At 53.0% G+C, this 14,753-nt stretch overlaps 1 protein-coding gene across 4 annotated transcripts in view; it reads left to right on the top strand.

The window, feature by feature from the left end:
• LOC118226098 (TLE family member 5-like) overlaps positions 1-14,753 on the top strand; it is a 31,078-nt gene that overhangs the window by 12,753 nt on the left and 3,572 nt on the right. For all 4 annotated transcript variants that reach the window (XM_035415407.1, XM_035415405.1, XM_035415409.1 and 1 more), the window contains exons 2-4: positions 6,390-6,478; positions 11,697-11,760; positions 13,244-13,288. In XM_035415407.1, the coding sequence (XP_035271298.1) occupies positions 6,390-6,478; positions 11,697-11,760; positions 13,244-13,288 (198 nt within the window). The remainder of the gene's footprint in view (positions 1-6,389; positions 6,479-11,696; positions 11,761-13,243; positions 13,289-14,753) is intronic.

The following is a 14,753-nucleotide window of genomic DNA, read 5'->3' as shown; positions in this document are numbered from 1 at the left end:
GTGTGTTGTGAGTGGGGGCATGCGTGTGTGTGTGTGAGTGGTGAATATGTGTGTGTGTGTGTGTGTGTATGAGTGGTGAGTGTGTGTGTGTGTGTATGAGTGGTGTGCGTGTTTGTGTGTGTGTGTATGAGTGGTGTGTGTGTGTGTATGAGTGGTGAGTGTTTGTATGAGTGGTGTGTGTGTGTGGTGTGCGTGTGTGTGTCTGTGAGTGTGTGTGTCTGTGAGTGTGTGAGTGGGTGAGTGTGTGTGTATGAGTGGTAAGTGTGTGAGTTTGTGGGGGCGTGAGCTGCATCAGTATTCAGGAGCTGCAGTGTGTTTGCGGCAGTGCCTCAGAGCAAAGCGCTGGTGTGGAACCGAGCGGCTCACCGTGGGGGGGTCGTTTTGGGGTGGGGGGCGAGTGCTGATTCCCCAGCCCCAGGGCCGTCCTGAGACCCGTTGCCGTGGCCGCGCAGACCGCGCAGCAGAACCCGTCCTTCGCCGAGCCGGGCCCATAGCACAGCCGTGTGAATCCGTCTGAACCAGAACCAGAACCAGAACCAGGCTCATTAGAGCAGCCATTTTAGCTCCCCCTGCCCGCCCGCCCTGCCCGCCCCCCCCCCTCGAGTGGCCCTCTTTATCCCCGTTAAAACGCTGACGGCGTCCCGCCCTCCCGCCGGCGGGGCCCTTTCCGCCTCCTGTTCTCGGCTCGCCTCAGTCGTTTGTTTTTAGATGGAGAAATAATCATCTCCCTCGTTTTTTTATTTTTTTTAAAGCCCCTGGTGAGAAATCGCCCTGTTTTTAACAACACTCCCATCAGTCATTCGCACAATCACCTCCGCAGCACGCTTTTTAATCTCGGTCATGACTGCGTAGCTGCCCCCCCCCACACCCCCCCCCCATTCCCGTTAGGACTTATTAACTGCTAACCTGCCCATCAGTCTCTGTGTTCCTGTGTGTGTGTGTCTGTGCCTGTGCGTGCGTGCATGTGTGTGTATATGTACATGTGCATGTGTTTGTAGGTGTTTGTGTGTGCGCGCGCGTTTGTGTGTGTGTTTGTGTGTGTAAATGTTTGGTGTGTGTGTGCGCGTGTGTGTCTGTGTGTAAATGTTTGGTGTGTGTGTGTGTGTGTGTGTGTGTGCTTGTGCGCGTGTGTGTATGAGTGGTGAGTGTGTGTGTGTGTATGAGTGGTGAGTGTGTGTGTGCGTGTGTGTGTCTGTGTGTAAATGTTTGGTGTGTATGTGTGTGTATATGTGTGTGCGTGTGTGTATCTGTGTGTAAATGTTTGGTGTGTATGTGTGTGTATATGTGTGTGCGTGTGTGTATCTGTGTGTAAATGTTTGGTGTGTATATGTGTGCGCGTGTGTGTGTGTGTGTGTCTGTGGGAAGCGGGCCTTATGATGGGGGCGCTCAGCCTTATGCTTGCAGGCTGAAGTCAGGGCTAAGCTGTGGTCGGCCCATGGAGGTAATAATCAAATTCTGCCTCCCGCCCAGAACAGGATTAGTGTTCCTGTCTGCAGTTCAGCTCCACCCCCCAGCATCGAGGACCGGAGCCCTCCCAGCCTGTGGACTGCTGTTCATTTAGACGCACCTTCCCCTTAACCTGTAAAATAACGACTTCTGGCATATTTTTAACTGTATCCGTAAAATAAGGACTTTTGGCATATTATTTACTGAACCCATAAACTAAGGACTTTTGACGTTATTCACTGAATCCGTAAAACAAGGATTTGTGCCATATTTTCCACTAAATCTGTAAAATAAGGACTTCTGGCGTATTATTTACTGAATTTGTAAAATAAGGACTCTTGACATTATTCACTGAATCTGTAAAACAAGGATTTTTGCCATATTTTTTAACTGAATCCATAAAATAAGCACTTCTGGCATATTATTTACTGAATCTGTAAAATAAGGACGTTGGGCATATTTTCCACTAAATCTGTAAAGTAAGGACTTCTGACATGACGCCATTTTGACTGGTTGGGCGGTGGGATCGTATTGTAATGTGTTGTCCTGGATGGATGATGATATCGCTTCGCGGTCGTTAGGTTTGGATTTTGGCGTCCGGCGGCTCTTGATTGGACGGGGATTCCCGTAGAGGCCTGTGATGTTCGGAGAAGGTAACGATGCGTTGAGCGGGATTAGTTTCCCTTCCGGAAAAACGCCGTTGCACCTGCTCCTCGCCGATCACCCGGAGCCGTAAAAGAGTCGTTCATCTCCTCCGCTCCTGCGTCAGGGGCGTTTCGACCGCCGCTCTCAAGCCGCTCGATCCATCCGGGTTTTTTTTCCCGCTCTTTTCTGACGCGCGCCGCTGAGACAGTGACGCTCGTTTGCGAGTTCCAGCCGCCTCAGAACCCGGACGCGTTGACTGTTTGTTCAGGACCGATGACAGATCGAGGTTTTTTTGTTCCTCGCCGTTTTCTTGGCGCCGTGCGGCGCCGGTGGCTTCTGGGAAGCGGCAAGAATGGCGTCGGGAGCGCGGGCTTTTAAAGTAGCGAGCTGGCCTTCGCAAGTCTGAGCGCTGCAAAGTTTGGAGAAACGGGGAAAAAAACACCATTGGCATTCAGCGCACGCTCTTAGCCAAAAAAGCGTCTTGCACAGTTTTACGCACTTTAAACGCGGCCCGCTTCCACGGCTGGGCGTCCACCTGAAGCCGGCCAGGTTGAGCATCTCGCTCCAGGGCACGGCAGCGGCAGCACACCTGGGAGGCCAGCCCGTGACCTCAGAGTTAAGACGGTCGGCTCCCCAACCGCGATGCTACGCTACGCTACGTCCGGCTCTGCCGTCTGCGTGAAGGAAGGTCACGTTCGGAAGAGAACATGACCGTGTGCTTTACAGATCTACGCAGTGTAAACAAGATGGAGGTCAGACATGCTAACGTTTTGAGCACATATTTAAAAGGTTTCCCTCTGAGTAAGAGCGCGTGGTCAATGCATGCAAATGTAAGGGAATATTGATATAAATGCCAAATGCTGTCGTTTCTTAAATTGCGGCAGGATTGTGTTAGCCGGATCATATACATCAACCGTTTCTCACTAATTCGGATCGTATAGTAGAAAAATTTGCAGTGTCGCCGAAATATTGAACCGTTGCTTCAAGAGCCAAAATGGCGTCCTGTCGTGGTGAAGCCTGAGGTCTACGCCCCCGTTGTTAACGCATGCGGGGCCGCGGGGTTTGGCGCTAATTTCGCCCGCCTGCTCTCTTCCTGCCGCATGCAGTCCCAGACCCAGCCCTGCGGAAGGATCCGGAACGTTTCCGTCCTCGCGGTCCGCGTTTTCGGATGAAGACATTAGGCTTTAAGAGGAATTGACTTGGGCTGTAAACTGTGATTATTTTTTTTCCAGGGGGTGTAATTTACGAGTAATGATGAGTCTCGTTTAGGCCGCGGAGAAGCCCTCAGTCAGCGCACCAGAGCACCGAGCTTCTTACAGCCTTAATCACATCTCACAGGGCTGGAGCCCAATTGAATTATGGCTGTGTCTGAGGTGTGTGTGTGTGTGTGGGTCTGGAGGTGTGTGCGTGTGTGTCTGAGGTGTGTGTGTGTGTGTCTGGAGGTGTGTGTTTGCGTGTTTGAGAGGTGTGTGTGTGTGAGTGTGTGTGTTTGCATGTTTTTGCGGTTTGTGTGTGTGTATGCCTGTGTGTCTGAGGTTTGTGTGTGTACGTGCATGTGTGTGTTTGCGTGTGTGTGTGCATGTGTGCGTTTGCGTGTGTGTGTGTGAGGTTTTTGTGTGCGTGTGTGTGTGTGTGTGTGTGTGAGGTTTTTGTGTGCATGTGTGCATGTATGTGTGTGTGTACGTGTGTGTGTGTGTGCGCGTATGTGTGTGTATGTGTGTGTGTGTCTGAGGTGGTTGTGTGTGTATGTGCATCTGTGCGCGTATGCCTGTATGCGTGTGTGTGTCTCCAGGCGTTAATGTGAATCTCTCAGAGTGGCGCCTCTCAGCCAGTTGATCTCTCCGAACGAGGAGGTGTTAACAGTAGCCTACAGAGCTCCTCCTCCTCCTCTCCGAGACCTCCTCCTCCTCCTCTCCGAGACCTCCTCCCCTGTCAGACACCTCCTCCTCCTCCTCCCCGAGACCTCCTCCCCTGTCAGACACCTCCTCCTCCTCCTCTCCGAGACCTCCTCCCCTGTCAGACACCTCCTCCTGAACACTGCTCCACACCGCCCCGGCTGATATTCCCCGCTGACGCACTCGCTGCAATCTTCCTCCCAATTACACGCGCGGCGCGTACCAAACTTCAGCCTGGTAAAAAGGTGCACTTAAGAGATTCCCCGTGGAATGACTCCCCAGTGCGGACAGCTTCAGTTTAGAAGGTGGAGGTAATGAAGGGGGGGGGGGGAACGGAAGTAAACATCCTTTCATCTTCTGTAGGTGACGTGGTAATTTGTGATGTTGCTGTGGCGGAGGACGCTCACGCCCCCCCTGGGCATTGCCTGAACGTTCTCCTTCAGTGCTTTTTGATTTTCGAGCGCGGCGGTGACACCTTAAACCCTGGGGGGGGGGGGGGGGGGGGAGGGGGGGAGGGGGCGGGGGGCGGGGGGAGAGCGACGGGGCCCAAGTTTCGGTTTGAAAAGCGGCCGTCGTCTTGGTGAAGCGCCACCCGAGGCGGTTTGTCTCCGGAACCTACGGCGTTTTAAGCGTTTCTGCGCGCCGGCGGACGGGAACGAGAGGCCCTCTGACTGTTTGGAGCGGCGGCGGCAGCGGCAGCGGCGGCGGTGGCGGTGGCGGTAGCTCCAGGGGTTTGGCAAACGGCAGAATGGTAGCCCGCACCGGATGCCAAACACTTCCTCTCTATTACCTTCTCCCGGAGTTCCTCTAATGAGCTGGCGCGGGCCCTGCTTCCTGTGGCCAGCCTGAGCCGCGTTTTAATCACCGCGTGAGCTGTGTTATCTCTGAAAGACATTAGAGCTCAGCTCACTACATGTAGCTGTGTGTGTTTGTGTGCGCGCGCGTGTGTGTGTGAACGTGTGTATGTCTGTCTGTCTGTCTGCATGCGTGCGTGAATGTGTGTGTATGTGTGTGCGTGCATGTGTGTGTATAGTGTGTTTGTGTGCATGTGCCTGCATGCCCATGTGTGTGTGTGTTTGTGCGTATAGTGTGTGTATGTTGTGTGTGTGTGTATGTATAGTGTACGTGTGTGTGTATAGTGTGTGTGTGTGTGTATAGTGTGTGTGTGTGTGTATAGTGTGCGCATGCGCATGTGTGTGTATAGTGGGTGTGTGTGCGTGTGTGTGTGTATAGTGTGTGTGTGTGTGCGTGTATAGTGTGTGTGTGTGTGTGTGCGCGTGTATAGTGTGTGTGTGTAGTGTGTGTGTGTGCGTGTGTGTATAGTGTGTGTGTGTAGTGTGTGTGTGTGTGCGTGTGTGTATTGTGTGTGTGTGTGTGTATAGTGTATGTGTATAGTGTGTGTGTATGTGTATAGTGTGTGTGTGTGTGTGTATAGTGTGTGTGTAGTGTGTGTGTGTGTATAGTGCGTGCGTGTGTGTGTGTATAGTGTGTGTGTGTGTATAGTGTGTGTGCGCGTTTGTGTGTGTGTGCGCGCGTGTGTAGTGTGTGTATAGTGTGTATAGTGTGTGTGTAAAGTGTGTGTGTGTGTGGGAGGAGAATAACAGGCCGCAGCAGAGCGGTGCTCTTCAGTAGCAGCAGGGTCCCTGTAAAAGCGTCAGTGTTTTGATGGATGTTTCTCTCCAGTGTTCTTTCGTGTGGAGCGCCCCCCCCCCCCCCCCCCCCGGTCACCTCAGCACCGCGGGTTTCTCTTGTAAGAGAGCGGCTCTCGTGTCACACACACCAGGCCCTTTCACAGAGTCTGATCTGGGCGTAGCGACACTTCCCTTTTTTTCAAAAATTGTTTGCATTCTGTAAGACAGTGTTGACCAGCCCTGTTCCTGGAGATCTCCCATCCTGCATTTCAACCTTAATGTGGCTCGCCTGATTCTACTAATTAGCAGCTCACCCAGATCTCTAGCTGTCGTATGAGGTGCATTATGTTAGCATTACTTACGGGACAGTACATTTTCAGGAACAGGATTGGTTAGCACTACTGCAATGGCTTGCAAGTTACTTCGTCTGTTTTATCTGTTATTGGCATATTAACATTAACATACCAGCACTATAAGCAGTCTGAATACTATATGCCTAGCACAGGTGGAAAGTCCATTAAAGGTTCTGTCATGGTGTTTCTTCAACTTATAAACTCAGCCAGCTGATTTCACTAATTACCTCTGCCTCCTGGCTGAAGAATTGTGCTAATTGGCTAATCCAGGTGACGAACAAAACACCGGGGAGGACTTTTTACTTTCTGGACCGGGATTTGGCGCCCCTGATGCCTTGCGCCCATCCATGTCCCGATGCTGCTGTTGATTGTGTCCCGTCTTGCGATTGACAGTATTTTCATCTGTTTGATTCCCCCAGGCTTCGTCCCAGCAGCTGAAATTCACCACCTCCGACTCCTGCGATCGGATCAAGGACGAGTTCCAGTTCCTTCAGGCACAGTATCACAGGTAGGCGGGCGGCTGATGCCGTCGTTTCCCCCCTGGCCGCGCGTACGCAGCTGCGCCCGCTTCCTCCCCCGTGCATTTCTGCGGATTTTAATTGGCCCTTTGAGGAGCGACATCACGGATTAGGCGGCCAGAATGTTCCTCGCTGAACGTTCCGATTTCACGATCGCTGCCGGTGACTGAAAGTCAGTGGAGTTCTGGAACACTGGCTTAGAATTTTAAAAATAAAAAATATTCCAGAAAACCTGCGCTTGAAAGGGTTAAGCAGTGTCATGCGAGAGGGTGTGCTGTTGTACTGTGTGTCAGCAGGGTTGCCGTGGGGACGAGGCCGCAGGCCGTGGTGATGTACAGCATAACAGCACGGCCTCGAGGGCGATACTGCTTTTATACTGCAGCTCCACTGCCCCATAAACTATTTATGATTATGATTTTGTTGTTCGTTCGGCTCCGCAAACAAACACAGCTCCTTTAGGGTTCCATTAACAAATAATGTTGCTACGCAACATGTAAACAGTCATGAGCTAACGTTTTTTTCAGCAGCCTATATAAACAAAGCGGAATGATAGCTTACAGTAAAAACTTCCAGTGCTGCTGTACTGTATATCAGTCAAAGAGCGTACGTTGGAACAGGTGATTTAACAAACCAAAGAAAACCTCATCTAATTAAATATGCACCTCTGTGACATCAGCACTCGTGGAATGCCTCTCGTCCAATCAGGTTGCTCGACCGGAACTAACTGTTGTATGATTGTGAATGAACCCTGTACCCACTGAGGTTACTGCCGCTGCTTTCCCTCCTGACTGTCGACAGCAGCACTCTAACCAAACGTTGGCTGTTTCTATGCCAACATCCATGCTTAAATAGCACCCTGGGAAGCATGGCTTCCTTTAGCATTTTTATCTTTTTCAGATAGATAAGTGTTTGCGGGACATTTCCATGCATCACATTTATTACTGATTGTTTATTTATTACTCTTTTTTTATTTTTATTATCGCACTCGTTTTCTGTGTCCCTGAGGTTTTTGTGGAGCAGGCAGGGGGTGAAGTGTGTTACTTAGGGCTGTAAACGCGGGGGGCTGGTCCGGTATGAGCTCACAGACCTGACACCCAGGGGCTTCCGGAAGCTGCCGGCCCGCAGGCCCGGCGGTAATGGGAGCTTTATAAAACATTTAGCGCACGCCTCTTACCTCACAGGGGAAAGGCGCCATTATTCTCTTGCGGTTTTTTTAATAGGGGGGAGAGAGCGGACAGCCCCCCCCCCCCCCCCACCACCCCCCCTTCCCTCTGCGTTTTCTCCACTTCATTTAGAAAGAGGGAAAGCAGAGGCAGAGATGGAGGTGGGATGGAATGACGGTACGGGATTTGGCCACCCTAAAGACTACACCACACGGTCCCTCTCTCTCCCCCCTCTCAGGGTTTTGATTTAGGAGCTGACGCAGCCTAATCAACTTTGAGTTTTCAGTTTTCTTTTTTCTTTTCTTTTTCTTTCAGAAGCCGAGTACATTTTTATTTTTTTTTAGTGCCCAATCAAAAAGAAAACGGTTAACAAGAAACGGCGGTCAGCGTCCAGGTGAACAGCCGTCTCTGTGCTCTGTACGCGAAGCGGGCAGAGGCCGGCCGCTCGTAGGCTAATCGCGTTAGCGCCCTAACGACTCTCCAAACTCTCCGTCGAGGCAAACCTCCGCTCGCTCTGCGTAGTTTCTGCGCCGGGGAAATAAAAACGAAATATTAGTATTATCCTCGCGCGCGCATCAATATTTCACGCGGAGAGCCGCGCGCCTTATTTTTAGCCGCCGCCGAAGGCCTCGCGGTAATTCGCCGTTCCATTATCGCCGGAGTGGAAGGAGTATTAAATATTCACCACGCAATTATGAGGGAGACGAGCGGGGCCTGTTCCTCGGGCCCGGCGAGCTGAGCTGAACTGTGCCGTGCCGGGGCAGGGGCAGGGGCAGAGGGGGCAGGAGGCGGGAGGGGAAACCTTTCTACTTCCCCGTTACCGTGACTACGGCCGCTACGCCGTGCCCTAGCCGTGAGCTGTGGTGGTTTGATATGGGGGGGGGGGGTCTGATCGTAATTACACGTCGCGGCGTACCCGCGCTCAGGCGTCCACACCGGGCGCAATGGCGGTTCTTCCTCTCGCGTGAGGAAGGCGTCGTTATCGCCCGCCGTCTTCTCCTCGCTATTAAAATGAGAGGAACGGTCATGTGACCTTTTTATTTAAAAATAAAACAAACGATGACAGCTCTCCGGTGATAGTGTAACATTGGACATATGAGGTGTGATTTATTAATTAATTTTTCTCCTTAAATACGGATGCTTCTGAACAGAGCGACTTTCTAGAGCAACTTGCACAGTCTCCTTTTTACTGTAAAGCATACAGCATTTATACGGTAGGATTTTTCACTGAAATGATTCAGGTTGAGCACCAGCTGGGAATCAAACCCGCAAACTCCCGAGTTACAAGGCTAATTCCCCAGCCATCATTCCGCATTACCACCTGTGCCACAGTGCTGCATTACGCTCGCCGTGGTTTTGTTTCGTTTCGTTTCAGCGCTTTAATCGTTAAACGTGTAGTAGCATGCAGCTCACAGCAGTGGTTGCGGTAGCTATCAGAGATGCTAGGAGGCTGTGTAGTAACTGTCCCAGGAGAGATTGCGGCAGTTTAACCCCCCTCAGAGCAACAAAGCCCCCCCCCCCCGCCCCCCTCCCCAAAATCAAAGCTCGCCTCCGGTATTCGGAGCACGTCCCGTGCGCTGTGTTGTTGACATCAGTTGATATTTGGGGAAGCTCCGCCGGCAGGCCTCTGCAAAGCGCTGCGTTGGGCTTTCTGAGGGAGGCGACACTGCAGGCAGCCCTGTGGGGCCCGGTGCCAAGCCTGCAGAACAGGCGCTCCACTTGAAATGCGTGAGCAGACGAGGGAACACATAAATCAGCGTAAAAATGACAACGGGCGCGATTTGGAGGCGGGAGGAGAGGCGCTAAGACTCCATCAAAGTGTCATTCGAAAATCGTCCCCCTCTGCACCCCCGGGCTGCTCGTAGCCAATCAGAGGCCTGGACCCCCGGGCTGCTCGTAGCCAATCGCAGGTCCGCACCGCCTCCGGGCTGCTCGTAGCCAATCGCAGGCCCGCACCGCCCCCGGGCTGCTCGCAGCCAATCGCAGGCCCGCACCGCCCCCGGGCTGCTCGTAGCCAATCGCAGGCCCGCACCGCCCCCGGGCTGCTCGTAGCCAATCGCAGGCCCGCACCGCCTCCGGGCTGCTCGCAGCCAATCGCAGGCCCGCACCGCCCCCGGGCTGCTCGTAGCCAATCGCAGGCCCGCACCGCCCCCGGGCTGCTCGTAGCCAATCGCAGGCCCGCACCGCCCCCGGGCTGCTCGTAGCCAATCAGAGGCCCGCACCGCCTCCGGGCTGCTCGCAGCCAATCACAGGCCCGCAACCCCCGGGCTGGTCTCAGGTAGTGTGTCAGAAAGGGAGGTGGTTTCCATGGCAACTCTGATGCCTGCTGGAGGTGAGAGAGTAATTAGGCAAAGCGATCAGTGGCAGGCTCTGATAAGGAAGCGTGTGCGCGTACGTGTGCCTGCGTGTGCATGTATGTGTGTGTGTGTGCGTACGTGTGTGTGCGTGTGCATGCATCCGTACGCTCCCAACCACGCACCTCCACAGCCTTCAAAAATAGAATCATAAAAGATCTGTGATGGCACAGTGCTATATTCTGTTGGCCAGTTGGTCCGTTTGCTTTTTCGTATTTTTAAAGGCTACCCTCACTCTATCATAGCAACCCAGTACTGCCAAAAAACTTCCCCCTCCCTTTCAGTTTAGTTTGGAACCCCCCACCCCCCCCCGGGGCAGAGAACTCCCTTATCTCTCACACTGTGCATGTGCTCTGATGTCTTGATGAGAAACTCGGGCAGCCGGTGTATTAGGGGTGAAGACATGCCTGATTTCGGACTCCCTGCAATGAATCCATGTTTTGCTGACTTCAATGTGAGTCCATGGAGCGTGCACTGGGAGATGGTCTGTGAGCCGGTCTGTGAGCCCATGGAGTGCGCATTGAGGAGATGGTCTGTGAGCCGGTCTGTGAGCCCATGGAGCGCGCATGGGGAGATGGTCTGTGAGCCCATGGAGCGCGCATGGGGAGATGGTCTGTGAGCCGGTCTGTGAGCCCATGGAGCGCGCATGGGGAGATGGTCTGTGAGCTGGTCTGTGAGCCCATGGAGCGCGCATGGGGAGATGGTCTGGGACCAACGAAGGTCATTATGCGAGTATTTATAACTGCAGTTATTCGGTATGACCTCAGTTGGGAAAGCAGTGATTCTTTCCTCATTACCGATCTCTGTTCTCCAGTCCTGGCCTACAGGCGAGGGAGATAAAGAGCAAGAGAGAGGGGGAGAGGGAGAGAGGGAGAGAGAGAGAGAGAGGGGGGGGGGAGAGGGGGAGAGAGACAGAAAGAGAGGGAGAGAGAGACAGACAGAAAGAAAGAGAGAGTGCGAGGGGGGAGAGAGAGAGCGAGGGGGGGAGAGGGAGAGAGAGACAGACAGAAAGAAAGAGAAAGGGAGAGAGAGGCTGGGAACTGTACTCTAGGCATTTCTGTGAATCTTTACTTTGCTGTGGAGTCGGTTTGAGGCTGAGGGATGAATTTCAAATCAGCTGGTTTTTTTTTTTTTTTTTACACACAACAGAAATGGCTTCCTTGGTGTAGACTCCTGCCTCAGTAAAGATAAATAACAACGTGTGCCTTTGTGGGGTTGTGCTGGTGTTATACGTAAGAGAGCCTGATCGATCCATGCATTAGTAGCCCCCCCCCCCCCCCCCCCCCCCCAACGTCCTGTGTACAGCCTCTTAACACAGCGACTTAGACAGCTCACTGCCTTTTACATGTAATCCATTTACACAGCTGTGTGTTTACTGAAGCCTTTCAGGATAAGATCCTTAGCAGGGGGGGGGGGGGTCACACCTGGGGGGTCACACCTGTAACCTCCCTAACCCCTAACCTACGCTCCCACCCTTCTGCTGGGTGGGTGTGTGTGTGTGTGTGTGTAACCACAAGGCCAAACGCTCCACCGTGCTGAGTGTGGCAGTTCTTTAAAATTCACACCGGGCTGGTCTTGGTGCTCATTTTGAAGTTCACGGCGGTTGGGCGATGTGTAGACGTGTTTTCCGTTCAGTGTGTTTCGGAGTGGCTAACGGTGGGGGGGGGGTTGTGCTCTTGTCTTCCCGGCAGTTTGAAGCTGGAGTGCGACAAGCTGGCCAGCGAGAAGTCGGAGATGCAGCGTCACTACATCATGGTGAGTGTGGCAAGCCTTCCGGAACCTTCCGGAGTCTTCCGGAACAATGCGCTTCAGAGCGAGTCCACCAGGGGGCGGCTGGAATATGCTAAAGACCAGGGGGCTAGACTTCCTGACACAGGGTGATATAGATCATGACTGTCGCTCTGTCTTACCCACCTCCCGCCCCCAGCCCCGATAGTCCTGGCGTTCCTGTACCTGTGGCACCCCTAATCGCCCCCCCTCCCCTTCTCCATCTGTGCCTCCTCCTTTTCCCTGTCCTCACGTCGTTTGTCTCCCCCACTCCCTCACTCCACCCCCCCCCCTCTGTAAATCTCACTGTGGCTGGCCCGGTCTGTGTCTGATAGCCCCTGGCTAATTGATCCCTGGTCTGGCGTAGCCCCGCCTGATCCCAGCGCCATCGCGCGGGCATCCATCACCGCCGCCGCTCCTGGCGGCCCGGGCTCCTCCGCTCTAATTGGCTATCGGGTTGCGTGCTTTTCCGCCCGCCCGCCCGCTCTCAGGAGCTGTAATTGGTTTAGGGAGGCGCGCCTCGGCCCCTGGCCTCGTTCCCCACCGGCCCTCCCCTCGCCATGCTAAAATCGGTTGTTTGTTTCAGAGCCATGACGTGTGTGTGCACGTGTTTTTTTGTTTGTGCGCGTGCGTGTCTGTGTGTGCGCAATTGTGTGTGTTTTTCGTGTGTGTGCGTGCGTGTGTGTGCGTGCATGTGTATGTGCGTGTGCGCGTGTGTGTGTGTTTTTTATCTGTGTGTGTGTGTGTGTGTGTGCGCATGCTCGTGTGCATGTGTCTGTGTGTGTGTGTGCGCACGCTTGTGTGCATGTGCGTGTGCGTGAGTGCGAGTGTGTGTGCATGCATGTGTCTGTGTGTCTGTGTGTGTGTGTGTGCATGTGTATGTGTGTCTGTGTGTGTGTGTGTGCATGTGTATGTGTATGTGTGTTTGTGTTTGTGGGGAGGGGAGGAGGCGAGGGGGACGGGGGGGTCGGGGGGGGGGGGGGGGGGGGGGGGGGGGGCACTCATCTAGGCCGGTAATATAAGAGGCCAACACCACCCTTCCATCACTCTCACTCCCTCACACCCACAGGCCACTTTCAGGAGACACTCATACATATATAAACCGCCGTCCATGACGCAGGTTCTCAATTTTATTTATTTCATTAAAGTAAATTCTCACTGAGATTAAAATCTGTTTCACAAAGGAGGTCAGGCTAGAACGATGCCATGCAATCAGCTGCAAACCGCATCCAAGCCTGTGATAATACTTTAAAAAGTGCATGAAAGCATCACAAAAGGTTACGTTTTCCACTGTATAATGTGTGCGCATGGAGCAAGAACACAATCAACATTTATGTTCCACTTATTTTTACCGTGACTTTACATTCCTCAACAACAACAAAAAAAAACATTTGTAGGGGCATGAATGTGTCAGGGGCAACTATATCTATAGTGCATGCTCTTACCTCATTTTATTCATTTCTGTCCACAGTACTATGAGATGTCCTATGGGCTGAACATTGAAATGCACAAACAGGTGAGTCATTTTACATTTTAAAGATTTTTGTTTTTTTTCACCGCAAAAGATTGTTTTGAAAAATATAAATGAGAATTTGCCATAATTTGCAGATTGTGAAAAGTATTCTCTGCATACTAGAGTGGCTAGTGAGGACCTAGGCATGTCTAGAGGGGCTAGTGAGGACCTAGGCATGTCTAGAGTGGCTAGTGAGGACCTAGGCATGTCTAGAGTGGCTAGTGAGGACCTAGGCATGTCTAGAGTGGCTAGTGAGAACCTAGGTATGTCTAGAGTGGCTAGTGAGAACCTAGGTATGTCTAGAGTGGCTAGTGAGAACCTAGGCATGTCTAGAGTGGCTAGTGAGGACCTAGGCATTTCTAGAGTGGCTAGTGAGGACCTAGGCATTTCTAGAGTGGCTAGTGAGGACCTAGGCATGTCTAGAGCAGCTAGTGAGGACACAGGCATGTATAGAGCAGCTAGTGAGGACACAGGCATGTATAGAGCAGCTAGTGAGGACACAGGCATGTATAGAGCAGCTAGTGAGGACACAGGCATGTATAGAGCAGCTAGTGTGAGGACCTAGTGGAGTCTAGAGTGGCTAGTAGGGACCCCGTGGTGTCTAGATTCTAGATGATGCAGTGTCCAGGGTAGCTAGTGAGGGCCCAGAGGGTGTCTGGAGCGGGCGGTGTTCAGAGCAGCCGGGGGCGTACGAGGCGTGTACGTGTCCCGGGGCTGCTCCGGCCGGAGGGGGGCGGCGCCGGAGACCGGGCGGTCCGTCCCAGCCTGGAGGCTCTGTAGCGCCCCGCAGGGAGAGGGGGGCGGAGCAGCTCGCTGGCAGCCCGGCTGTACGCGGGAACGCGAAACGCTAAACACCAGAAACCGTGAGAGGAACCGAGTCACGTTCAGCTGCTCCCGCCGGCCCACTGTACCATCCACCCACCCCCTCCCCCACCCCCATTCCCACCCACACCCCCAACCCCCCAACATTTCCTTTATCTGACATTTCAGAAATATGTTGACACAGAGATCAGAAATGTGTGTGTGTGTGTGTGTGTATGTATGCAGTCATCTGCGTGTGTCTGTATATGTGTGTGTGTGTGTGTGTACAAGCACACGCATGCGTGTGAGTGTTCATTTGGCCATATGTGTGTGTATATTATATATATGTGTGTGTGTGTGTGTGTGTCTGTGTGTGTGTGGGAGAGAGGGCGCTGCGAGCAGAAGAGCATGATACTGACGGAGGAAGAGAGAGAGGGAGGGAGGGAGGGAGAGGGAGGAGTGTAAATTGTGCTATTGAATGTAGCGGGAAATTAATGTGATTATTTTGTGTTTCCCCCCCGGCCCAGCTGCAGCTCTCAATCTCCACTCCACCCCCCTCCACCCCCCCCCCCCCCAGGCTGTCCTTTCTTCCTCCTTTAGAGGCGAGACCCCTAATTTAGTGGCGCATTGTGCCGGGGAGATAGTGTGCCGAGGTTATTGTGCTTTT

This window comes from Anguilla anguilla, chromosome 4 (genome assembly GCF_013347855.1).
Source record: "Anguilla anguilla isolate fAngAng1 chromosome 4, fAngAng1.pri, whole genome shotgun sequence".
In the NCBI taxonomy this organism is placed as follows: domain Eukaryota; kingdom Metazoa; phylum Chordata; class Actinopteri; order Anguilliformes; family Anguillidae; genus Anguilla; species Anguilla anguilla.
The sequence above is the reverse complement of the archived record's forward strand: the minus strand, read 5'-3'. Positions and strand labels throughout refer to the sequence as shown.